Raw genomic sequence first — 27673 nt, 5'->3', positions numbered from 1 at the left:
CCAGCGAAAAGCCAAGCAACACAGGGAGAACATGCACTTACAGATTTTCCAAATGAGATTTGAAGCCAGATCTTCTGAAATTGACTTTTTCACCGTGTTAATCTTAATGATACCCAATATGTTGAAGTCTTCTGAGATTTTCTAATATCATGAGGGACAGATGAGGGTTTAACCTGTTCAAATATGGAGGCATATTTCTGTTATCACATATGGCATTACGACTTGGGGTCTGGATTCTAGTTGCACAAAAATGAATGTGACAACAATTTTCTCCTTTTAATTTTAGTTGTGTTTGATTGACAAATGAACTAACGGTATGCAATCTCTCCACACGTCCCCAGTTGCAATGTACCGAGAGCCATCCCTGCACGACGTTGGAGAGACGGTGCCCAAAGTGGCGGTCCCGGCAAGTAAAAGCACAAGTGAGCCTGTGGTGATGAACGGAGGTAAACCTGTAAGCAAGCCCGACAAGCCCGCCACATAGCCACGCCCCACCTCACCCCCCTTGACTGTTTGCTGTGTGCCGGGGTGATGGCGGAAGGCCTTTTCCCCCTCGCTGGAGCGTCTTTCCTCGGTGGATCCGGGCGAACCTTTCCTCCGTTTCTTCTCCCGCTCCTCCAACTTTGTCTCTGCCTTGTCCTCACCCTTTATTCCAGCTGTCTGGTGGAGGGATTTTTAGGTTGAGTCTGGGGGAGGGTCCTGGGAGGGTGGTGGGGTATTTTCCCCCCCAGTACAGGAGGACAATAACTGACCTCTCTGATCCTGGAATGCCTTTAAAAATTCCTCTGCAACTGTGAGGTTGTGGTTTGTTTTACAGCCACTTTGCTTGCTGAGGGTTCATAGAAAAAAAAAACTAAGGAAAAAAAAACAAACACCTTGTTCCCTTCTTTGATGCCCTATTGCAGAGGAAGACTTATTTTCTATACCACGGTTCACCAGCTATGTTCTGGGATAGCGGCTGTATAGATAGAATAAATATGTGGACGACTGTCCTCTATTTTTTAATAAGTATATTCTCCTTCCTCTCTTCCCTTTTCTAGAACCAGTCACAAACTTTCCACTTTGGCCCCAGAAACACACGCAACCAACTGCATACAGGCATACAAAAATGATCGAATATTGCTTTTTCATTTACCTTCCAGCACCTGCAGTCAGTGATGGAGTGCTAGTTGCCACCACTGCAACAATCAGTGCAACGGGGCTCTCCATGAACACATTTGCAAAAAGGGATGTGGGTGGGGAAAGCGGCGTACGAGAATGCTGTCTACATATCACACAAGTCCCACCAAGCTTTAGTTCAGCCCTCCGCCTTCTCTGGTAAATCTATTTTTCTTGAAGTTTATTACCAAGCGCGGGCTGTAGGAATATCTCTCGGCCTTGTGGGCCTCCGTTGACGGCTTCTTGAAGGTCTTAGGCTCGAGACTCTTTGCCGAGATAAACTGTACGACATAGGCAGGCAGCCCTTCAGCGGCAGCATCCACAACACTTTCAACATTTACCAGCTGCATCTACCGATTAAAGCATGGGCAAGGTTGATCTTGTGTTCTGTCTCTCTCTTGCAACAACGTAATATATATTGTACCATTTTCATTGTATAATATAAAAGTATGGGGGGAAGGGGGGGGTGGTATACTCAAAAGACGTTTTTAAACAAAGTAGGTTATTATTCAAGAGGAATCGTGTCCTAGCTCAGCATGCAGAGTCCAGTACTGATCATTCTGGCATATCACGTGCCTGTTTTCAAACTCGATTTTACCGGCATACAAAAACCGGTTCCCAGTCCCCACTGGGCCAAAGGTGCCTCGCCCACCCAAACACCCACCCATCCATTTACAGGACACGTAGCATTGTTAGCATAGCGAGACTCACCCTGCTCACTCTGAAATGACCAAAGGCTCCCCCACCCCAAACACCTACGAGGAAGATTCTGGGAAAAGTCCTCTTAACTCATCAACGCTTTCACTGTGATAGCTTTTGGTTTCTGAACCCTCCTGAGATCTTTGCGTGACCGCCGCCCTGCTCTCCTACTCCTTTGAAAAGTCTTAACTTGATGTCATTTTTGCAGGTTTGTCTACCCTCAATTAGTCACGTGCATGTACTTTCAGAGGTGTCGGGATATACATAGTGTAGGACTTGACATGGGCATGTTGCAGGCTACGGCACCCTCACAAGCTATTCTGCACTTTCACATTGTTACTCTCGTCATGACTGTTAGCAAATGATGACCAATCTTTGACATTTGTCATCGCTTTGATTGGGCTTTTCCGACTTGGTTGAGAAATGTCACATTTTTACATTTATCTTAATAAAATATGACCGGCCGAGGACATGAGTTTTGATTTGTTAGTATGAATAGATGCAAGAGCTGGAAAGCATTGTAAATGCATTTGTCTGTGTAAATTCTCCGTTATCCAGGTCATGGCAATCCACATATTTGAAGAGAAGGTAACTGGACTTTTAGAAGAATTTTAGTTGCCTCCTACAACACTTAAAGACAACTAGACCTTTTTCTTGTTGAACTGGACTACCGTTCAACTAGACAAAGTATCGGCTGTTCAACAACACCTTCTGTTCCCTTCTGCTTCTTCTAAATAAATTGCTCGATTGTTAACCTGGATCAATTGAAACATTGACAAAGTCGAGTTGCTTTCTATTAAACTTTGAAAGCAAATTGACGCTTTGAATTCTATACAACTTTGAAACAATCAAAAGCAAGTCTAGTTCAATTCTACTAACACATCGACAAGACAGTCCAGTTGCCTTCTATTAGACTTGGAAAATAAATGACTTCTTCTTGGTTATTGTTCGGGACTTCTATTCAACTTTGAAACAATCAAAGTCCAGCTCCCTTCAATTCAACTTCAATGGCAAGTCCATGGCAATTTTCAAATTTGTAAATGGCTCCCATGTTAAAATGTGTTTAGATTCACTTAGCCTCTTTCAGTTCTCGCATATTTCTCATATGGGTTGTGTGTGATGTCAAACTTCATTTTGTTCGGCGTACTGTACTTGCACGTTCTTGTTTATGATCATTTTGTCCCATTTTTTTGCATGGTGGAGAGAGGTGTCGACGAACTGCATGTAACGTAGGATATGTCTATCACCAACTGTTGGTATGTATCGCTACATTAAAAAAAAAAAAAAGACATATATGCAAAGGGTTTGTCGACACTGTACAGTTTGTTTGATGTACACGCATACAACACATTAAATATTTATGTGAGCGAGTGCTGTAATTTTACTATGTAATGTGCAATAGAGTGTGCAGTATATTTTTGGACCTGGGAGAGGTAGCAAATATGTTACTGCGATTATAAAAGAGTATTAGGAACACACTGAAAAGAAAAAGATGAACATAATTTTACAACTTTATGCTCAGTGTCTTTCCTTTCAGTGTGACCTAATCATTTAAAAAAAAAAAAAAAAAACAGGGAAAAAAAATTCTGATTGGTCCCCTTTCTCAAGTGTGGCACTTTACGGACAAAAGGGTTAGAAAACACCGCTTAAATAATTATGTAATCACCCTGCCTCTTAGGAACCTGACCTAAGCCCCATTAAACTCATAAATGCTCCCCTGAATGGATGAGGATTCGCACCTGTTGAAGATACAAAAGGGGGACCAAATTTATATTTACTTCCATTTTCACTTCCAGTTCAATGGCCACATGTCCCATTACTTTAGTGCATATAGCGCATGTACGTCCCTTCAATTTCTCCCAAGTCAGTGAGAAATATCCACACCTGGAAGTCTGAGTCTTGTTCTTTTAGGGAAAGCTAAAGAAAGAGTCACTATTGAGATGATTTATTTTTTAAAAACAAATATATAATACTATATACCATTGCAAGTATGCCCATTTGGAGTTATGTCATGTTATAAACCAAATTTGTAACCATGTATGTATGTTTAAGATCTTCTTTGCATTGTTTTTCATGCAAGATGTCGTTTCATGCGACGCATTTAATGTTTTATTTAAAAAAAAAACGAAAGAAATAAAAACGCTCAAACAACGCCTACTCTCTGCCTCCATTGGTTCGTTTGTGTTAATTTGTCAACTCGCGTCCAATTTTGCATTTATGTCATAAAGAAACACAAATAGATGTTTATATATCAAAATCCAATTTTACAAATAATAGTTTGTAGCCAGTACAATACAAGAAATAAAAACAAGTCCATGTTTTGCTTCTCTAAGGTTTGGTTCTCCATTGTCGCCCTTGGGGTCTCAGTACTCGGCCCCCACCCAGATTTCGCAAGCGTTCCCAGTCCAGCCATCCCAGCACTCGCAGGTGCCGCAGTTGCACAGTCCATTTCCTGCAATGACGTAGAAAGAAAAAGCTGTGAATGACAAGGACTTTTTAACAAGGTACCTCTTTTCACACCTTGACACTCTCTGGGAGAATCACTTGGGCTGGCTTTTATGCGTAGTTGTCATTATTGGGTCAAACAAATCACTATTTTCAGGGTTTTTCAAGATTTAAAAATTCACCATATTCTGCAAGTGTCTTCATCCTGATTAGAATTCAAGCTTGGTTTGAGGTGTGACCACCAAAAATTGCGACCAGCTCTTATCTTTACGACAAAAGTACCTAAAAATGTACTTAGAACCTCCTTTTGCCAAAGGAAAATTACAAGCTATGTTAAGCTTAGTAGCTTGATTCCGTTCAGTAGAAAACGTCCATAATACACACAAAGCACGTTTTGTATGAAATCCAACAAAATTTGTGTTCAACTGGTGTACCTGTGCAAACAAGGTCATCATGTTTGTCACACTCTCTGTCGTCACACTCGCAATACTCTCCGGACACCCACCAGTCCTTGGTAGAACAGATACACTGGCCACAGTGACAGGAACCTGGATTTTACAGGACCATATTCTTAGATACATGACTTACACACAGTTTCGATTGCAGCATTATAATAAATGATATAAAATATTCAAATTAGTTTTAACATTCATGAGTTACCTTTGCCACTGCACAGAACTCCATCGGCCGTCTCGCACTGCTCCTTGCTTTGTGTGTCAGTTAGGTCACATGACCTGGGGAAGCGGCACTGCTTGCCAAACCAACCCTCCTCGCAGATACAGCGTCCGCACGAGCAGTAACCATGACCTGGTGGCGGAAATTAAAAGGGCCTTTGGTCTATAGGAGACATCATTCTGAATGAGGCAATAAATAGAATTCACAATTTGGCTACAGTTCTCAGTTACTTCTGCAATCCATTCGACCTAGATGACAGGCGAAAATGTTAAAATTGTACTTACCGTATTTTCCGGACTATAAGGCGCACCTAAAAACCTAGCATTTCCTCAAAAGTCGTCCGGTGCGCCTTATATATGGACCAAATTCCTAAATTTAAACTGACCCAAAGCAAATCAATCATAAGTGGCCCGCTGAAGACTATGAATCATGAATCAAAAAGACTATGGATCATTATTTTGTGATTATAAAGTAATTTGTTGCATCTGAAGTTGAAATAAAAAAGATAAAATGGAGAATGATTTGATTTGGATTAAAAATCTGACATGATGCATTAATGATGCGCCTTATAGTCTGGTGCGCCTTATATAAGGACAAAGTTTTAAAATGGGCCATTCATTGAAGGTGCGCCTGATAGTCCGGAAAATACGGTAAGTCATGTTCCGATGGATAATAAATAATCTTGACACAGGGAAGGGCCTTTTCTATTTATATTATTTCCTAAAGGCAAGATGATTCTAAATGCAACCTAACAACTTACTAAGTGACAAAGACGCACATGGAAAAAAAAGCATCTTTACAGCTGCCCCAATTTGAACTGTACATGGCACTCCTTTATGTCAGTCTGACATTTTAGTGGCTGATGCTGTGTCTGTGAACACCATGTGATTTTCTGAAAATAAAAGCAGCGAGCAGTTTCATTTTGCGGAAATTGCCGTCCACGCATGGCTACTTCAATCAGTCAAGGCACAGAAAAAGAGTCATTGATGGAAGCACCCTCTTAGTTCAATTAGTTCCCGACTTGCATAAAAAAATGTCCAAAGACACCTCCCTTTGTTTTCCCCTGGACAAAGACAATTATTTGTGACTTTATTTGTGATTCATAACAGTAAATTGTCATGTGGTCACGCCACAATGTTGTGTTTGGGTTCCAAAAAGCTGCACCACTTATGAGTCCTGACAAATCTCTTTCGATTCTTGCCGTTTCTTTGCACTTGATAAGAGTCTTTTTGTAATTTTGTGTGCATGTGCACTCACCCCCGCAAACCTCGCCAGAGAGGTCCTCGCACTGCCGGTCGTCGCACTCGCAGTTCTTGCCATGAACTCGACTGTCCCCAGGTGGGTGACAAGTACATTGTCCACACTGACACTGACCTACAAAAAAAACACGGACAAAAATGGTGTGTTCACATCTTTTGTGTCTTAAGTGTGGGTAGCATGTGTTTGCACTTAACACTTGTGTAGCAGAGTTGCAAAGAATAAGTAAAGATGACAGAAAGGTTTTGCAAGGATGAAAAGCTTGGCAAGTAGTGCTCTGGTTATTGACTTTGGAATGAAATGAAATGGTGGGGACACGATAAATACATCTGATGAGGAGAAAATTAGCATGTTATTTACTGCTCATAGTGTGTGGTGTACTTGAGAAATTGAGATGACCAACACAGAACGCCTCACACGCAATGAGTTTGATGATTCGGTCGATTATTTGTTTTGAAATTGCATGCTATAAATATTTATCATCTGAAATTCAATGATGAAAGCAAACTGTATTATTTAGCACATTTGTCACAGACGCGTCAAATAATTTAACCAGTGCAAAACATGGACATAACAGAAAACTCACCCTTCATTTTTGCTAAAGAAAAACATACAGCTATTTGTCATTCATTTTGGGCTACGACATGTCATCAAAATCATTGAAAACAATAAACGTGACACCGTCAAAGCCTATTCAGTTGCACGGCATTTTCATTTTACGGTCACAGGTGTCAAACCCGAGACCCGAGGGCCACACACGGCCACATAATTTGATGTATCCTGCAAAGGCAAATTATGTGTGTCAACTCAATGTTTCCTGTTAAAATATCAGGGGTGTCTAACTCATTTTTTTCGCGGGCCGCATTGTAGTCATAGCTTCTCTCGGAGGGCCATTATGACTGTCAACCCAAATACTAAATGTATGAGCACCTCATATTATATACACTAAAAGCTACAAAACAAACTGACAAATAACTCGTTTTCAAATCAGACCAGTAAAAACTGGTCAAATATTAAAAAAAAAAAAGTGAAGACAATTTGCAATTCTAGTAATGACACGAATTTGATGCACAATTTGTCTTTGCGGGCCACATAAAATGATGTGGCGGGCCGTATCTGGCCCCCGGGCTTTGAGTTTGACACCTGTGGTCTACATTGTCTTCCTTTTAATAACAGTGAGACACATTTTTGTTACAATGCCACTTACAAAATAAATGAGAAAATTGTTAAACTTTTTATTACTGGATTCTGTTGTGTGTATGTCATAATATGAGGGGACTTCCAATTCTAGGGAAACCACAACTATGTAGTGGCCCGCAACAAAAATGAGTTTGACACCCTGCTATAGACAATAATGCTGCATGATTGGTTGACTTGACATTCAGTAGTTTAGCAGTTGACCAAATGTACCCAATAAAGGAGCAATAGAGCGTACAATAGGAGACAGCACACTACGTATTTATATTTATGGGAGCACCACACTTAGCACGCAAGCTCTTTTTAGAAGTAATGTACCGTAATTTTCGGACTATAAGTCGCGGTTTTTTTCATAGTTTGGGTGGGGGGGCGACTTATACTCAGGAGCGACTTACATACATATATGTTTTTTTTCACTTTTTTGGGCATTTTATGGCTGGTGCGACTTATACTCCGGTGCGACTTATAGTCCGAAAATTACGGTACATATGATCATATTATAAAATGTACTCCTATTTCTGAAACTTTATTTGCTGCTTAAAGGTTTCCGCCATGGAACTGGGTAAACATTTTTGAGTTGTGCAAGTACATACACGTCCAAACACACACATACGCAGAGAACTATAGAGCATGGCACCATCTGTGCAAGAGAGTCAGTTACCCTGGTAACCACTGATGTCATAACACCCTTGCCTTATCGATTATATCCGCCTGTTGAACCATTCACACCTGGAAAGAGAGAGTCTCTGTGTACGTGCGTCAGTGTGTGTGTCTGTGTGTGTGGGAGTGGTTCCGCTTATCACATTTTGTGAAAAAGTCACATAGGCACATGCTTGCCAAGAGACAAATTTGTCTGAGTTTTCATGGCTAACCCTGCAGATGCACACCATTGAAAGTGTTTGAGGGCGTAGCAAATTAAATTTTGCAATTTTGAGAGTGTGGCAGCAGGCTGAGTCACTGGGCAGCATAGTGCATCTTGCAGAGACTGAGTGAAGGAAAAAACGAGGCATTTTACGGATTCTGAAGACCTTTTAGCCACAGTGCCAATGAAAAGAGGAAGGCCACCTAATAATCAACAATGGAGGACATGCAAGATTTGCCATTCTCTTTATTTGGAAACTAAAATGTAATTTGCTCCCACAGAAGGGACATTATTTTAAACCAATCCAAGATGTTAGTCGGTGATCATCAGCATTGTTTCAACGTGAGTGTACTAGTACCGTATTTTCCGAAGTATAAGGCGCACCTAAAAACCTAAAATTTTCTCAAAAGCCGACAGTGCGCTTTATAGTCCGGTGCGCCTTATAGTCCGGTGTGCCTTATATATGGACCAAATTCCTAAATTTAAACTGACCCAAAGCAAATCAATCATAAGTGGCACGTTGAAAACTATGAATCATGAATCAAAAAGGCTATGGATCATTATTTTGTGATTATAAAGTAATTTGTTGCATCTGAAGTTGAAATAAAAAAGATAAAATGAAGAATGATTTGATTTGGATTAAAAATCTGACGTGATGCATTAATGGTGCCTTATATAAGGACAAAGTTTTAAAATGGGCCATTCATTGAAGGTTCGCCTTATAATCCGGAAAGTACGGTAGTACCAACTAGAGACCAGTCAAGTGACAAGTCATCGGGATGACACGTACTGTCTGTGCGAGGCGAAGCGGGAAGGGAAATCATATCGAAAATGTCACTCAGAGTCTGCCTTCCAGTTAAGCATCGCCTCACAAAATAAACTACAGTGACCCTCTTTAACTTTGACCTTTCTCTGGACGTCAAATGCCAGATACGAGACTGTACCCGTTCATCGTTTTACCATCACTTGGGAAAGGAATCCCAATGATAAAAGCAGGTGGTTCCCAGAGGAAATACCACATGTTGGAAAGAATGTGTCTCAGGGAGAAGAATAAAAAAGCCTTCAAGCGGCTGGTTTACACTTCAGGGTTTTTCTCCGCTCAAGTTGCCATCTGCACCCGCTATTCATGCCTCCTATTCTCTGCTGCCTGACTTCCCTTCACTGAATTTCTTGCAGCTTTTGTAGCTGAAGCCAGTGTGTTTGCAACAAAGTCAGTTCTCAGTTGCTTATTTCTAGTCTCCAGGGCTTGCTTTTAAATCTTAATACTTTAAACAGGTTTTAGTGTTTGGTTTGAACACTGATGGACTTCAAAAGTAAGGGATACAGGTTATTAATTATTAAACAGATGCCAGCAGCCAATGAATGAGCAGTGCTGACATTTTTAACGAGGCTTCATTGTTCTGGTTTAAAGCTCCATTTTATTGCAGCTTGTGGAGATAATTTAAAGGCACCGCTGGAGGTGTTGGAGTTAATTAAGTCTGCTGTCACATGTTCCTCTCTTCTGTTTCATTATGTTCAAGTGGGGGGTTGACTGGACACATCAAACCAATGTCTGGAAGCAATGGAAGCTTCAATGGCATGTTGTTGACGTTCACCAAGGGTGACAATCCTAGTTTGGATTAGCACTGAATTGGACATCTTCACAGATCCACCATCCTTCCATTGAGTTCCCAAGGTTGTTGGTTGCAGAAATTTTGTTCTCTATGTTGCAAAAAAATGACAAGTAATGTTATTCTCCATTCTATAACCCATTAGCATGATTTTGAAGCTTTCTTGGGTAGGTATGTTTACTAGAATTGAATGCATACAACTTTAACTTTTTGTACAAAAATCCGTTAGCACAAAATGAGCGGTGTCCAAGAAGGTGTCCACTAAAATATTCTTGACCACTAAAGTTCCAAAATCAACAAACCATTAGTGTAATTTTCCAGGGTCACAATAGCAACAAATTGGAAATCATTCCCTCAATTAGGAAATGATTTAGACTCTTAAGTATGATTATTATATATTATGACTTCAGCTTGTCTAAAAAAACAATGATTTTACATCTCCGTGCTTGTTGCTGAAATGTGCTAGATTAAAAAAAAAAAGAAAAAAAATCAATTTGTTAGTGTCTCCTTGTCACGTCTGTCCTGCCACTTGCTTAACCGACTGTCATCAATCAACAGGCCACAAAGGTCCACCGAGAAGATGCAAGCTGCACATCTGCTGTGGTAGCGCGACTTTCCAGCACGTATCCAATTGTAAGTCAGACTTTAGTGGTTTTAGGGGATGCAAGACAACGGGCTTCTGCTGTCCAGCAGGGCTGCTAATGAATCATACAGCGTCATAAATCACACAAATGAACCCACCACCTGTTCACTGTAACTTTGCTGTTACTATAGCAAACGCCCCAACTTTATTAGATACAGTTCATTCTGAAGCAGGGGTCATGAACCTTTTGGAAAATAACAGCTCTCTCTCATGTACCGGGTTAATGTGGTATACACTTCTGATAGAACAAATTTGTTCAAAAAGCTCGAATTATATAACTAAAAGCATTGGTCAACACATTTTAATCAGAGGTGTCTTATCGTGTTCCCAGATGTATATATGGTGCTGATGAAAAAAAAAGTAACTTTTTTTTCTAGCACAGCATGTTTTGAGATATTTTTGGGTTTTAAGTTTGACCTATAAAAGGTTCTGCAATGCAGATTTTGTATTGTAATTTATTTCTGTGTAATTCACATTCACAAAATAAACCTCACCTGTAGTTGCTGAACCAAATCCTTAATTCTGAAATATTACTAAATATATACTTTATGTTACATAATATATTATCATTATATTCGTATTATTATTTAAAAAACATAAACCTTTGTTGATATCGTTATGTTCAATTATGTTAAGACACTGGTCATGTTAATTATTTCTCACATTATTATTATCTACAATCTTAAAATAGGAAACACTGAAAAAAATTGAATTTATTTCAATTATATTTCATCGATTAGTTGCACAAACTAAAAAGCATGTGAATGAGTAAACTACTAGTTATTTAAAAATATATATTTGGATCCAAATGCTTTTATTTTGTGCAATGAGATTAAATAAAATTGAGTAAATACAATATTTATTTCAGTGCAAATATAAAAAAATATATGATGCATTTCTTTAAATCTCTATCACATTCCAAGAAAACCGCAATGTCCCATCACTGGTGAGCTGCTTAAAAAAATCAAAGATACTCATGTGGTCCTTTGAGGCTTCTCCATACGTAGGTACAGTGATCCTACTCTGAAGACATCCAATAGAATAGAATATCAATAATGATGGTTGTAATGCCCTGTTTGGATTGACATTGTCAGAGAGGTGCAATAGTTGGTATTCTTTGTTGTGGTTAGCTCTATTCAAAATAGGCACTAGAAATGACCCACTTTTACAGAGGGAGGTGAGTGCTGAGCGCAGGGGGTTACCATGGCAACAGGCGCGCCAGGGTGGAAGGAAGCGGGTGTACCTCGTCCAAAGCAGGGCAGTCTGGACGTTCCCCTGCACTTCTTCAGGCTGCTCTCCAGAGACATGGAGCAGGAGAGTGGATGCTCGCACTTCTTTCCAGCCCAGCCATCCTTGCAGTCACACCTGCCACAGTGACACTGTCCGTGACCTGGAGGAAGGGAGGGGAGCCGCATCAAACACCCTGATACAGTTGCCATGACCTGCTACCAGTAAATTGAAGCTAGTTTGTCATTTCTGACACTTTTGTCACTTTCCCTTTATTTATTTATTCATTTTTTAATTAGCCCAATGACGGATCATGTTACCTGAGCAGAAGTCATCGGTGTATCGGTCATAGGTGGCGTGGCAGTTCCTCTCGTCACACTCGCAGGTGTTGCCATGAATATCCCCCCAATCACCAGAGGGATCCACATCATAACAGCTGCACTCCCCACAAACACAGGTGCCTAACACACATACACACGTGCACAAAATTTAATTTGCAGTTCCGATGAGGTTACATTTGTAATTAGAATTGCTGGGGGGGATCAACTGAAATGGTTTGCAAATTCTTCATTTTGTCCTCAGTGATGGGAAATTAACTGCATTGTACTTAATTATTTCTTTTCCTTGAGTGTTTCTTTTTTGCTTTTACTCCCTAGTTGGTCATTGAACGCTTGAGCAAGATATCATCCTTGCTGCCCCAGCTCAAGTGATGCTACATTCTTTGCTGACCTCTTGGTGACCTTTGGTGAGTCTTCTTTCCTACCTGCATGTGTGTGGTCTGGTTCTGTCCTCTAAGGGACAGGAATAAATATAATACTTTTTAAAATATTTTAATACAGCAAGTTGTCATGAGTTGGACAGTATGTAGTAGAATCACAGCATTGGCTCAGCAGCATCCCGTGGTCTGACTGGTTGTCAGAGCATGACTAAGCCCGGGGGAAGTGTGCCAGCTGGTGAGCCCTTAGGCATGAATCTGGCCCTCTGGTTAGGGTTCAACCCCCCACCCCAACTCCCTTCACACCACCATAATGAAAGCCATCTACCTTCATGTCACAGGATAGAGACATACAACATCCACGCCTCTATTTCCAGCACAGAGTTTGACTATTTGTTTTTTTTTGCACTCAGTCCTCCTATAGAGACAGTTGTGAACAGTTGCTGGACATTAATGCATGCATTTAGCCCAAAGCGCCACCATCGAGCTGTGAGCAGTTTGACAGCATGCCAGTTAGGGTATTATTAGCGAGGGGGATGGAGGTGCTACTCTGTCTCTTGTCAGTCAAGCTTTTCACACGGGGGAGATGAAGGTTACTGTGAAGTATCTAAAGAGAAATTATCAACAAAAAAACATCGACGTAGGTTGATGCAATATAGACTATGTACAATATATTTGCTTATTACTACAAATACCTTTTAATGAATATGTAAATTACAAACACTGTATGTTCTCATTTATTTTTCTCACCAACAGAGAACCGGACATCCTACTTATTATGAGGTGATTCCTTATATTTTCCTACCCTGTAGAACTGCACGGAAGTCAGGTAAATGAACTGTTACACCACAGGTGTCAAACTCAAGGCCCAGGGGCCAGATACGGCCCCCCACATCATTTTATGTGGCCCGCAAAGACAAATTGTGCATCAAATTCGTGTCATTACTAGAATTACAAATTGTCTTTACTTTTAATATAATTTTTTTAAAATATTTGACCAGTTTTTACTCGTCTGATTTGAAAACGAGTTATTTGTCAGTTTGTTTTGTAGCTTTTACTGTATATAATATGAGGTGCTCATACATTTATTTGGGTTGACAGTCATAATGGCCCTCCGAAAGAAGCTATGACTAAAATGCGGCCCGTGAAAAAAACGAGTTTGACACCCGTGTTACACCATCACTGACTCAGACATCAGATCATTCTTTAATTTCCCACACGCGCAGACACTAGTTTAAAGTGAAGTTGAAATTCTTTTTGTTTTATTCTTCACTGTAAACATTAGTTCTACCACATATTCTCTGCGGGTGAAGTCTACAAACACATCAGTCATTGGACACTGAGTAATGTTGCCAGTACAATGAAATAAATCAAGCTACTATTTTGACTTTGGCATTTATTTATTGAAAAGGATGACGTATATGGCAATAAATTGGGGTCAGGAGTCAATTCCAGCATAGGCCTCTATGTGAAGAAATATTGTTCTGAAGTGTAATTGCGTTTGAAGTCCATCCATCCTTGTAGATGACTTCCCACACACCAAATTGAGCCCATATTCTTCCGAGAGACCCTCCCGCCTTCCACGATAATCGCACTTATCCTCCCCCAAGTAACCTCCAAATGGTCCGGGTTGACATCATCTTGCTTCCCTGATGACCTTTTTGACAAACCCCATTATCCCCAATCCCCCCCAATATATCCTTACTTTTCACACCTCACCTTCCCAATCTCTCCCACAAATCTTCTGACTAACCTGTCCCAAATAACTATCCTGACCCTCATCCTCCCCGATACATCACTGTACACTGTTATTGCTGTTGCAAAAATTTTTGAATTCTAAAAGTTTCTTTGGGACATTATTGGAATAAACAAGACTAAACTAGCTGTTTACAAAATAAAGGATGGGGCTTATAGGGGTGTTGAATATAGTGTTGAATTTTTCATTTGTCGGACTAAAAGGTTTCATAGTTGTGTGGGACCCTGAATGAATTTTAATACTTAAAATATTCCCCAACTTCGCTAAAAAAAATTCAAATCATTTTCTAGAGCTTTGCAATCCAAGCAGCCTGTCTGATTTCCTCTTTCCTTTCCATCCATTTTACACAAAATACTTTATGCAACCATAGAAAGTTTCAAACTTTGTTCAACATGAACCTAAAATCCCAAACCTCCAGTCACCGGCTCGTTGCTTTTAATGCTTGTAAATTCTGTCTGGCCTTTGCCCTCTGTCTCTACTGCTACATCATGAAGGCCTTCCACTCCGTGCACACAGACAGTGTTGTGTCGCTTGTTAAATTAGGCAGAAATAGGAGATCTGCAAAGGGGCTCTGTCTAAAAACACAGTTCAGTAGTCCTCTATAACTAATTGTCTAAAGAAAGAAAAAAGGTCGGTTGGAAATGTAGAGGATCATGAGCAATGGTAGAATTTTCAACTTATTACTTACTTAACTTACAAATATATATATATATATATACTTATTTTTTTGCTATTTGTTAGAGTATATATGGTGACTGTTAGCATTAATTATTCATTATTTCCTTAATTTTATTCTGTCGTACATACTGTACAGTGACATTCTAGTAACATTTTATAGGCTGAATAAATGATTTAAAAAGAAATCCCAATCACTGGAGTTGCCCTGTGGCTTCAAAGCGCAAGAACAGACCTCGGTTGTTGCAGATTTTGCCGTCTTGAGATGAGCATCTGCGTTTGCTCTCCCATGGGCTGATGTCACACTGGAATTCACATTTGTCTCCATGCCAACCAGCAGCACAGTAACAGTTTCCACAGTAACACTGGCCGTGGCCTGGAAGCACAGTGCATCATGCAACAATCTGATGAGGTCACTCATATTGAGGATATTGACACTCTGGCAATATTTATCAAAACATGAGATGATTTTTTTTTTAATCTTTAAATAACGTTGGTGTCAGAATACAATATTATATTTCTCCACATGGAAATTTTGGCACATACCTCCACACACTTCACCAGTCTCCTCATCCAGACACTCGCTGTCGTCACACTCGCAGAAGGTTCCCGTCACCAGGCCTTTGTTGTCTTCATTTTTACACATGCAGCTACCGCAGTTGCAAGTCCCTTTACAAAAAAAAAAAGTTTCAGTCAAGTTAATGCCACGGAAAGAGTAAGGGAGAAAATTCAGACACCATATTATGTTTCCAACACCCAATTGCGACCATACACTGTGTGCCTAGTCTTGTTGGATGTAACTGCAGTGTCCAATACGGTGGACCACAATATTCTGCTAACTCGTTTTCGGCTTTAGGTTAATATCCCTTGTGGCGCTCTAAAGTGGTTGAGATCATATTTTCCTTGCAGAACTTTTTGTGTTAGCCTAGGTTGTTTTGAGTCCCGCTCTGTCCCTCTGTTGCATGGTGTTCCACTGGGGTCTATTTTGGGGCCCTTGCTGTTTTTATTGTATTTACTGTCCCTCGGTTCCATCCTACAAAGACATGGCATTTCCTTCCATTGCTATGCAGATGACAGGCAGATCCATGTACTGCTGGACAAAAAGAATATCTTCTCCTTAAGACCACTCATGTCCTGCCGAGAGGATATCAAATATTTCCATTGAATTTCTTGACTTACGAGTATAAAGCTTTTTCAATTATCCCCAAATAGTGTCAATTATCTAATATGTATTGCTTTACCTTTCATATGAAGTCTTACTAAATTGTTACCAAGAGGTTTGAACCATTTGATAATAAATGAATAATCAGTATCCCATTATGACTGCAATTACAAATGTTTCTTTGTTTGTTTGTTTGGTGAGTCACTTGAAGATAAACACAGGCATCAATTGATGCTTTAACTCTGCCACCTCATTCTTAATCTTAATATTAATTTGAATAATGAATAATTTATCACTAAATGCAACACTGTACCTCTGTTGGAGCATACCACCCCTTGAGGGTTTCTGCACTGCTCCTTGCTCTTCTTTGCAGAAAGCTTACACTCCTCTTGGAATTGGCAGGCCTCCCCAAACCAGCCGTCGTCACACTCGCACTTCCCGCAGTCGCAATATCCGTGATCTGAAGGGAAATGGCACACACTGCATGCTGTTTATTATGCCAAAATGCTGTGGTTAAAAATGGACCGCAAAGCCCAGGATATAAGGAGGGGTGTTGTTGTGGGTTTGCAGGAGGAGGTCGAGGGGCCTCCTTAAGTAACACATTAATAGCATGTAAATGTTATTAACTCTGACAAGAGAGGACCATATTGAGTTATTATTTTGCCAATATTTGTTAGTTAATGTACTGGAGTGGCTAAAATGTTCACCACAATAGTTTCGAGCACTCTGCAACAAAAATGGTTAGGTCCAATGTGCAAATTCCTAACGTTTTACGTCAGTTTCAGTGAACTCGAGAACTAGACTTGTCACAACGAAAGCTTCCTCACCAGGCCAGAATGCAAATGGTGGCATCCAGTGTGTTATTCCTTGTTTCATATATTGTTCTCTATAAACAAGAAAGTATTCTACCTATATTACACAAACACACTGCTCCATGAGCTTTTCACTTTTGTTAGAGAAACAAATGTCTCTTGCCATTCCAGTCACCATTGAACTGCTCCCTACTTCCCCAGAATGCAAATGGTGCAGTCATTTCTAATGTCATTCTCCACGAAAAAGAAAAAATCCTGATAACTATCAAATGGAAAAACAAACAAATTTGGTTCAACACAATTATTTTCATTTTCTTTCAAAAGGAATTTATTCTCTCAAATCAGGATGGAATCATTCCGCCCACCCCAGAATGCAAACAGTCCGTATCTCATATCCTGTGTCGTTATCCATGAACCAAGAAATAGCCTACAAAACAACTCAAAGTCATTGCATCGTTTTACTTTTGTTAGCCAAAATCATTTTTTTATTTTTGGCAGTCTAATCACGAGAGAATGGTTCTTCTTGTCCAAGAATGCAAATTGTGCAGTCGTGTTTCTACTCTGAGCATCATTCGGCATGAAGCAGAAAAGAGCCTGACAACTATCTAATAGACAAAGTACAAGAATAAAAGGTACAATTGTTTTAAGCTTTTCATTTTCTCTATTAGCCATCATGATGGAAGCATTTTGCTTTTGGTATCTAATTTCATTCTTAGTAGCTGGCTCTAGCACCGCTACAGTACGACCCTAATGTGGACAAGCAGTACAAAAAATGACTGATTGGAGAAAACTAATTATCGTTTTTCGATTGTCAAATCACCAAGGGACTGTTTCCCCACCCCACTATGCAAGTAGTCCATCCATCAATTCCTATTTTACAACATTTGTCAGGAGCAATAAATTGGCAGACATGCATACATAACACTAAAACGCATCACTGTAGACATTTGAGTCATAATCTTTCAACCAAGACTGCAAATGATAGTCTCGTACAAAATTTATCTCTGCAGTGCTTGAGTACCAATCAAATCATAAATCTGCCCAAGAATGCAAGCTGTGGTTCCAAACATCTCTTCCAAACATCCAGCTGTCATTTTCCAAAAACTAGACAGTAGTTTGTTAATTAAAAAACACAAATCCTGATGTTTCCACTTGAGTCATTATCAAACCTCTAGTTTCTCCCAATTATGTGCCTTAAAGAAAATAAAACCTAGAAAACAACCCAAGGCGTCCACAAGGACAATCAAAATACCGTATTTTGACTAATTCGGCAGGATAGAACATTATTCTGACAAAAAAACAACGTTTGACTCGGTTCCCACTTTCAATAATACAATATAAAGATGCTGACTTTGAAATGATCATTGACAGTTGAATTGTAAGTGCCGATTCTGGCAAAGCCGCTGCGACATAGCTGATGCGGCCACCACTCAAAATGGCAGAATCGAAATAATGCTCTATTTACAATTGGCGACAAGGGGCCCCTGTTCGTCACACTCAATCATCCTCCCGATTCATTCATCATGTAAATGCAGTGTCCTTCTCAAGGGCTGTCCATCAATCATTAGCAGACTTGTCCCCCATCCATCCTCATTATCGCTGCGTACACCTTTGAGAATTTGACAAATGAAAGTAGATCTATCTATCTATCGCAGGAATGGGTGGAGGTGAACACAATAAGTGTGACCAGCCACATACGACCAGACACTTCTTAATCATATGTATGATAAATGTTTTTCTCTATATACACAAAATGCATGCATATATGCAAAAACATGCTTTTACAGTTTTATCACCTGCTTTGATACATTTCTCAGATCAGAATTGAATGTATTCATGTTTTGAATGAATCGATTTATTTATGTTTGTCCATCCGTCTTGTGTCGACAGTGTTGTATAATTGTCTGTGATAAATAGGAGGGTGACAACCACTTTATCTGATTGAAAGTTTGTTTGTGGAAACGTTCGTGTCTTGTTCAAACTTGACCCTTCCTCGTAATTCACTCTGTCTTTGGAATGTTGCTTCCCACGCTACTACACACAGACAAACATTTTCACACTCACTCAGTGTTAACCAGCCAATCAGGTTCTGAGCAATCCTTGGATACAACCAATTAGGATAGAGATGTTTCTAACTGGCGACGTAGTGAACAAGGAGAGGTCGGTGACTCATACAATCTTACTTAATGACAAAATACAACTTAAGAATGGCACTCAGAACATTTAATAATGCTGATGTAATGCGTGCAATAGTTTGTTACATTCAACAGATTATTAGATTTCCCTTATGCGGTTAAAATGACTTATTGTAAATGACTACATAGTCAATTATACTGGATTGGTATTAATTGACTGATATTAATCAAATGGAATTCCTTGTTCATTTTTTTAATTTCTAAATTATATCTTTCAAATTCATCGATTATTAAATACAGGTGAAATATTTAAAAAAAAAAATACTATTAGAAGTGAAGACAATTTGCAATTCTAGTAATGACACACGAATTTGATGCACAATTTGTCTTCGCGGGCCACATAAAATGATGTGGCGGGCCGTATCTGGCCCCCGGGCCTTGAGTTTGACTCCTGTGCTCTATAACTAACTTTCTAACAAGTATTGTCCTCCTACGTCAAAATAACTGCTGTGAAAAAACTAGTGGCGGTCCAATCATTTTGCATAATACAGTACTGTGGATATTACATATCCACTTAATTTGCTCAATTGCACTTTTCTGTGACTAATTATCGCTCTCCTTGTGGGTGTTCGAGGGTGAGAGGAAGTCATCTCATGTTGACAGACCACAAAGAAAAAAATCAACAGCAGACACTCATATTTGTAAGTGCCATCCTGTAAAAGAAACACTCTCCTTTTGGCTTATTATGTTTCAAAACAGACAGGATGTTCTGCCACTTGTCTCAGCCGCAGAAAGTGTTAGTGGCGTAACGTGGACTGTCAAGAATTGACTGGCGTTTTTCCTCCCAACAGCCCACATTGGACTCATTAGGTGACTCACTGCACAGCGACTGGCTCGCTTACAATGTCTCAAGTAAAAACATATAAATGTAAAATATGTATTTGAAGTAAAAGAACAACTAATGTTCCAGCTCCAAATAATGGAAAACAATAAGCCTGACAACTACTCTAACAGTACACAGCGGACATGGTAGTGGTACTGGTTGAAAGTAAGGTTTGCTCCATATTTAGTTATTTACACTTACCGTATTTTCCAGACCATAAGGCGCACCGGATTATAAGGCGCACCTTCAATGAATGGCCCAATTTAAAACGTTGTCCTTATATAAGGCGCACCGGACTATAAGGCGCACCATAAATGCATCATGTCAGATTTTTAATCCAAATCAAATCATTCTCCATTTTATCTTTTTTATTTCAACTTCAGACGCAACAAATTACTTTATAATCACAAAATAATGATCCATAGTCTTTTTGATTCATGATTCATAGTCTTCAGCGGGCCTCTTATGATTGATTTCATGACACAATGCTTCGGGCCAGTTTAAATTTAGGAATTTGGTCGATATATAAGGCGCACTGTCGGCTTTTGAGAAAGTTTTAGGTTTTTAGGTGCGCCTTATAGTCCGGAAAATACGGTAATTCCAGGAACCTTTTATGGAATCTTTTACTTCCAGGCAATACAAGAGAGCTGGAACTTTACCCTCGGACTAAAAACTATTGGAGGACCTGCTTGGGGGCTAATAGTTTTTCAGAAGTCCAAGGACCTTAGCAGGGGAGTCAGCAGTGTGTATCTGACTAGAACATTTTAACTGCAGGATTTGTAAACTGCTAAAAGGAAATGCAGCTCGATATGTTCGGTGCTGCTAATCCCACCCTAAAAGTTCCTAGACCTCTTTTGTACTTACCCCCTACCTTCTTTGCAGGATATTTTGGCCCTGATAAATTACCCAATAGTTCTCAGGGCCTAAACTCACTCTCATGTAAAGTTCCCGGAGTTGAAACTGCAAGTGACTTAGTCACAGACTACTTGGTCTATGGACCACACTTTGAGAAACATGATGAGTGATGATGGCAAATTATTCCATCTGGCATCGTACTTCCAAAACCCAATTGCAGTTATGTAATTGCTGTACTACATTTGGAGGCATTTGATGTGTACTGCTGTTGACACATTGGCCCTTGGGTGCGATGCTCGCTTGCTCTTGGCAGCAAAGCCTGAAATCCCTGAGGCTCCAGCCAGAAAAAGTACAGAGGTTGCACCAATAAGGATAGTTCTGGATCGGAGAGCAGTTGGGCTCAGCCTCTAAAGTTCTACTTTAGCTCAACCAAGTGTGAGGCCAGGGTTATGTTTTTATTGCATTGAGTTAGCAACAGTGATGCTAAAATACCTAAACTATTTTATTGAAACCTTTGACTGTTGGGGCATATAGGCCAAGGAAGAACCATTTTTCTGTCCATATAAACACAGCAGAGGAAAATACACTCCTCAGCATGGTGAGTCAAAGTTGGAGAGAGTGGAACAGACTTCACGTGGCTATTCAGTGAGGAGGGAGGGAGAGATTTTTTTTTTTTTTTAAATCCAGTGCCACGTTGAGCCTGAACACCACAAGTTATTCAAAAAAGATGTGAAATAATCCTCAGTTGCTCTTCTCATGTTATTGTGATGGATTTGTAAACAATTTCCGTACGGCAGGACATTATGGAAATTCCGTGACTTGCAAAAAATCTGCTCAAATCATAAAGAGATTAACATTAAGAGAGGGAATAGAAAAAAACATGGATAGAATGATAGGACATTTTCGCACATTTGGTGAGCAGATGTTGGTCAAGGGTACCATAATGTTGCTCTGCTCAATGTTAATCCTGACATTTGCTGAAATGAGGTACACCTTAAATTTTCATTTTAATTAACAAGCACAGTGGATGTTTGGGGCAACAGTAAATCATGTAATACTGTATTGGAATGTATGACACTAAATTAGGGAACACACCCTAGCACAGCTGTAAAATCCTACGTGTGCTCACTGAAATTGTGTGCACTCGGACTTTTCTTTCTTTCACACTGTTTACCATATTTCTTTTTCCCTCAGATCAAATGAGAAACACCAACAAACGTCATGTCCTGACAGCATTGGCGAAAAGGAACGTTTCCCAAGGGTGAGCTCCCATTAAAGAAAAAAGAAACAAAATACACACATATGTGCATAAATAATAATAATAATAATAATAATTAGTAGTAGTATAACATGGAAAAAAAGAAAGAGAATTGTGCATTTCGTTCTATAAAACATATTTTTTTCTTTGCTGTGAATGAAATGCCAGAGACCCTAGTATTTATTTATTTCTCTCATCTTCCCTAGTATTCCCTCATCTTCGTTAAATGGAACATGGATATTTCTGCATGTGAAGGAATGCCATACAGTATACGTCCTTATAATACCTCCTCCACCTCCGCTTTTTACAGAACAACAAAAAAAACACACCCTCAAGCACTGAAACCAAAAGAGGCAGGACATTATGGAGTTGCAACTGAAAGCTACAAAAGGAACAAAAGCCCTGCCTTTGAAGGTACAATCCTCTCGATATACTCAAGAAAATAACTCATCTTGAAGAGTTTGCAATATCGGCAAATTGAAAATCTTCAACGTTAAAGAGCCACTCGCCAAACTGAAGGGCAACAGAGATAAGGTGAGAAATAGGCAACCAGTTTTAAACAACAAGCAAAGAGCTTGGCTCTGCTCTGTTCAGCTTTGATAATATTTCTATTTCACTTGTATATGGTACTGTGGGTGCGCTATTTCCCGATCCTTTACATGTCAGTGTGTTTTGGTGCGTTACTGTGCGTCAAGGTGTGAAACACCATCCCTCCTCAGATGCCAAGCAGTGCAGCGGTGAGTGAAAGCCCATTATCGGGGGCCGAAAAGTCGGGCCTCATTGTTCCAGACTGCTGAACCATAATGAGCTTCTCGCGGCAGCCGTGTTGTCTGGCCAAATAAATCACTCCCAAAGTCATCACGTGCAACCACCGCCTATTCATATCTCTATTACTGTTGACCTGCTCCCCTACGCAACTGCACCTTTTTGACATCTGAATGTAGTACCTGTAGTATAATAAACATACAGGCCTATACAACTAAATACAATGCAAGCTCACCCATTTATTCTTTCAGAAATCTTAGTAAAAGGTAAGTTTGCACCATCTGTGCAATCGTGCATCCATCCATTTCCGAGGCCACTTATTCTGTTCAGGGTCTTGCGCAGTTGGAGCCTAACCCAGTTGACTTTGGCTCCTAGTCAGTTGCAGAACACAGACACCCACTCATGCTGTTACCAAATAAATGTACGAATGCCTCATATTATATACAGTATAGACTACACAACAAATTGATGAAGAACTAGTTTTCAAATCTGAGACAAGTAAAAAAATGTTCAAATATTTTAAAAAGATAAATGGTAATAAAATGCTAGCTGTATCTAAAGCATTTTTTTTTAAAGTGAAGACAATGTGCAATTTTAGTACTGACATGAATGGACCTCAGAAAATTATCTGGCGGGCCGGGTTTGGCCCCCAGGCCTTGAGTTTGACACCCGTAATGTAGGATGTCACAAAAGCACAATTGTGCAATGTTTACATCACATGTTACAATTAGTATTGATTACAATGTGAGCAGCCCATGACAATTATGTGGTCACACTTGACTCTTATAGAATGAATTTATGTTTTCACATTACTCGTTGAGATGTTTATTTCCTTCCATGCGGCACAGTGGAAGACTGGTTCAGACATTGACCCAACAGTGTGGAGATTGTAGGTCCGAGTCTGGCCCCCGGCCTTCCTGTGCAGCCTTTAAATTCTCCTTGTACTTCAGTTTCTTCCCATATTTCCAAATTATTCATGGTAGGTAAATTTAAAACTCTAAATAGTCCATAAGTGTGTATGGTTGTCTATTTCTGCTCTGTGATTGGCTCATGACCAGTTGAGGGTTTAGTCTGCCTTTCGCCTAGACTGCTCGAATAAGCTCCAGCACGCCCACGACCCCAGTGAGGATAAGCAGCTTGGAAAATGAATGACTTGGTTCCTTTCTATTCTTTCATAGTGAGAATGGTAGTCTGTCTCACCTATTTCTAACATGTTGTGGCTATAGCTATGAATCAATAAGTAGCCAGCTAAGTGAAAACAACACCAACAAACACATCATTTTTCACATTTGTTAGAGCAGCCTATTTTCTAATTTTGCAACATGACTCATGACTGAGCTGTTCCTCCTTCCACAGAATCCTAAAAAGTACAAAGCGATCAACAAACTGAAAACTGCAACCTTCAAAATTTTGAGGCACCAAATATACTTTATTTTTTTATTTTATTTTTTTAACTGAGCCACAACCAGAAACAACATGGCCTGTTATTATCAAGGCGAATCATCTTGGCCCACGGAAGTTGTTCCCCATTATTTCCCCTCAAAAACAACCAAAAATATATTGCTCATCCCTGCAGTAATGGAAAAGCTGCTTATGTTGTAGCAGAAATACAGAAATTATTTTGGGATGTCTTTTGACACCTTGAGTGAATCATCAGCTTGTGCTGCATATGTCATGACATCCGCTTTGTGTACGCACCATTACAATTTTTTTCATTGTGTGTGGCACAGACCCAGTCATGGCACTCGCAGCGAGGCCCATAGAATTTCTCTGGATCTGACGCCTGGCACACGCACACTCCGCAGTCGCACTTGCCCCTCCCGCTGCAGATGTTGCCATCGGGTGTCCGGCAGCGACGCAGGGAAGACTCAGAGGAGAGTCGACACACGCCGGCCACCTGGCTAATAAAAAAAACAGAAAAGAGCAAGGGTTATCTTCCAAAAGACAAAAGTAAGTCAGCTATTTGAATGACTGCACTACCAAAAAAAAACAATTTGCACAAGTCAGTTATGTGAAGGCTACCAACAACCAAAGATGAAGGTCTGCACATAAGATCCAGAAAAAAATGAAACCATGTGGACAACTGCTTTACCAGGAATTGCGGTAATGAGAATTGAACGCACACCAGATACACAAGTCAACTATATGAACCACTATACTAATAGTAACCCAGGGTTGGGGTCATTTATCTCACATCAGCTACACAAATGTCCGACACTCTGCTGCCAATGAACAGGGGTTGAGGTAATGGAATCTATTCAATGCTATTTGCGTGAATGTCAACAAGAGTATGATTGAAGTCATCTGTCCTCCACCAGCTGCGCAATTCAGGTCTTCCACATCAAACTCACACAAGCATGCCTTTGCGGAAGTTCGTATAGTATGACAGAAAAGGTTGCAGCTACATTAAAAGAATACAGTTCTCCGGATTGTTTCGTTAAGATGCCGAATTAAGATTCTGGGCATACTATTCTTTAACTGATGAATTTATCCGATTTTCTTTTCAGGTTGCTCGCTTTTGGATGTCACATGCATCCAAGATTGTAATTAAAAGTCTTTGTTCTCCTTTAGTTGCCAAGACTACACCTCCATCTACTTCACTTTTGTTTTAGCAGTGCAGGACCTTCATTAATGGATGACTCACACCCACTGCAGCTATTGTTATACTTCTTTGAGAAAAAAAAAATGGAGAAACCAATGGAAAGCTGTGGCTGCTTCTCGTGGGTAATGTGTGAGGGTTTACCAATTAATGGCCAAAACAACACCTAGATGATGCAAATTGTAACAAACTTTTCATTCAGCAGGGAAGTTGCCACAACATTACGGTGGTGCACTGATTAGCACGTCTGCCTCACAGTTCAGAGGTGCAGGGTTCAATTCCAGCTCTAGCCTTCCTGTGTGGAGTTTGTGTGTTCTCCCCATGCCTGCGTGGGTTTCCTGGGGTGCTCTGATTTCCTCCTACATTCCAAAAACATGCATGGTAGGCCCATTGACCACTCCGAATTGTCCGTCGGTGTGATTGTGAGCATGATTGGTTGTTATATGTGCCCTGCAATTGGGCGTACCTTGCCTACTGCCCAAAGACTGATGTGATTGGCTCCAGCAATCCTGCGACCCTCGTGAGTATAGTACGTGGTTCAAACGAGTGAATGAATGAATTATCCTACGTAAATGTTTGAAAACAAACACTTCTAAGAGATCGAATGAACTGTAATCAAATGTACAGTACTGGATTAGAAAAAGACAGTTTGAGCCACTATATTGTTATGCACAGTTTGAACATTTATTCCTGTGATTCTTTCTCCGCCATTCAAAAGAATCAGCAAAGCCAATTACAGAATTATACTGTACTGGAAAGTACAACCACAAATAGCGATCATATGGTTAAGGTAATACTCCAATTGAAATCCAGCATTATTGAATGTTACATTCATTCTGATGAAATTGCACGATTGCCTAATGAAGTGTCCATCAGTGTTTATTTAATTCATATTACATCCCGTTACGTTGAATATTATGAAAATTGCATTGATATGAATGGTGATAGCATGCACATGGTTAAGTTTGCTTGTGGAGACAAAATAATTGTATAAATAAAAATAGATGTTAACCTAAACTATAGATATGATTACTATGTATTTTAATTTCATAAGTATTCTGAATTTTCTTTACTCAAATAATTGTAATAAAATGAAACAAAATACGATTCAACAAATATAATGATTTCTTGGAATTAAGTTTTTTGTTATTACAATTAACCATTTAAACTAATTCATGATAATCCAACTCGACAGTATGTATTCATATAAATGTAGTATGCATCTAAAATGATCTGATGTTTTTGAAGGGCTGTCTTCAGCTTGAATTAAAAATAACAAAACTTACACAAAGACTCATTTAAAAGTCAGACTCCAGAGTTGACAACACACCAAAAAGTGCAAACAGAATCGTCAACTTTTCTGCACTGCATGTTGCATTATCTATGTCAGCATATTCGGCACCTCCTTTCCCGCAGCACCCTCAACTCACCCCAAAATAAACACGAAAAACATATTTTTACATGAAGTTGTGCAGAAACTCACCTCACAGACTGTAACAATGTGTCCTCCACGCTAGAGAGCAGAATTAGAATCAGCGGCACTAGCGCGGGCTGCACCCAAACTTCAGTGTGCATGTTTAGATCCCACAGTTAACCTGAAGTTAAAGTAGCTTGAAGGAATTTTCCCACTCTCCCTTTGCTGACAGTTGCAGGAAGAAGAAGAAGAAAAAAAAGAGGGGAGAGAAAACGAATGGTGGAGAGAAAAAGCAGCAGGCTGGCCTGATTTCTTCTCTTACAAGTGCCTTTCATTAGTTGTGACTCTCAGGCGCAGCAGTTCTGGCCCAGAGTTCCACGGGGGAAAACTGCCAAACTGAAACGTTCTCCCAACAGTTTAAGAATGTAATGAAAAGCAGACTATTATTTTTTTGGTTTCACTTTTTCCCCCTCCTCTTTCGTTTTTCCAGATGATCCTTTTCATGGGCTCGGGACCTGCCATTAGAATTTGGTTTTACATGGAAGATAGAAGGAAATATGTAACTTTGAGACATGACTGAGCCAAATGCCCAAAATTTTGGACAAGCAAAATTCACCCAATAATGGCTCAGCTTCAGACAACTGGTGAGCCGTTATTGGTTGTGACTTGAGACCTGACAACTGTGATGTCATTTTTAGTCGACAGCAAAATGGCCACCTCGTGAGATGGATATAAACAGGTGGATTTTCCTTCTTCACTCATATTCTACAAAGGAAACATTAATCTGTGTTTCCACTGAAAATATTATTGCAAACATTTTTTGGGGTTGACTTCCCCTTTAAAAATCACACATGGAATTTGAAGTCACATG

At 39.8% G+C, this 27673-nt stretch overlaps 2 protein-coding genes across 6 annotated transcripts in view; one reads left to right on the top strand and one right to left on the bottom strand.

Moving 5' to 3' along the window:
• fgf14 (fibroblast growth factor 14) overlaps positions 1 to 4009 on the top strand; it is a 64760-nt gene extending 60751 nt beyond the window's left edge. For all 5 annotated transcript variants that reach the window (XM_037239258.1, XM_037239261.1, XM_037239259.1 and 2 more), the window contains exon 5: positions 342 to 4009. In XM_037239258.1, the coding sequence (XP_037095153.1) occupies positions 342 to 484 (143 nt within the window). In that variant the 3' untranslated portion in view covers positions 485 to 4009. The remainder of the gene's footprint in view (positions 1 to 341) is intronic.
• itgbl1 (integrin, beta-like 1) lies at positions 3787 to 27203 on the bottom strand. Its single transcript, XM_037239257.1, has 11 exons — positions 26872 to 27203; positions 24488 to 24690; positions 16395 to 16541; positions 15466 to 15588; positions 15155 to 15295; positions 12094 to 12234; positions 11790 to 11936; positions 6235 to 6351; positions 4963 to 5109; positions 4737 to 4850; positions 3787 to 4309 (listed from the first exon to the last, which is right to left on the bottom strand). Exons 1-11 carry the CDS (start codon positions 26961 to 26963, stop codon positions 4221 to 4223), a joined length of 1461 nt encoding a protein of 486 aa, XP_037095152.1. The 5' UTR covers positions 26964 to 27203; the 3' UTR covers positions 3787 to 4220.
• Between the last annotated feature and the right edge of the window lie 470 nt (positions 27204 to 27673).

The sequence above is a fragment of the Syngnathus acus genome, chromosome 21 (genome assembly GCF_901709675.1).
Source record: "Syngnathus acus chromosome 21, fSynAcu1.2, whole genome shotgun sequence".
Classification (NCBI taxonomy): Eukaryota; Metazoa; Chordata; class Actinopteri; order Syngnathiformes; family Syngnathidae; genus Syngnathus; species Syngnathus acus.
Note: the sequence above shows the minus strand (reverse complement) of the source record. Positions and strands in the feature narration are given on the sequence as shown.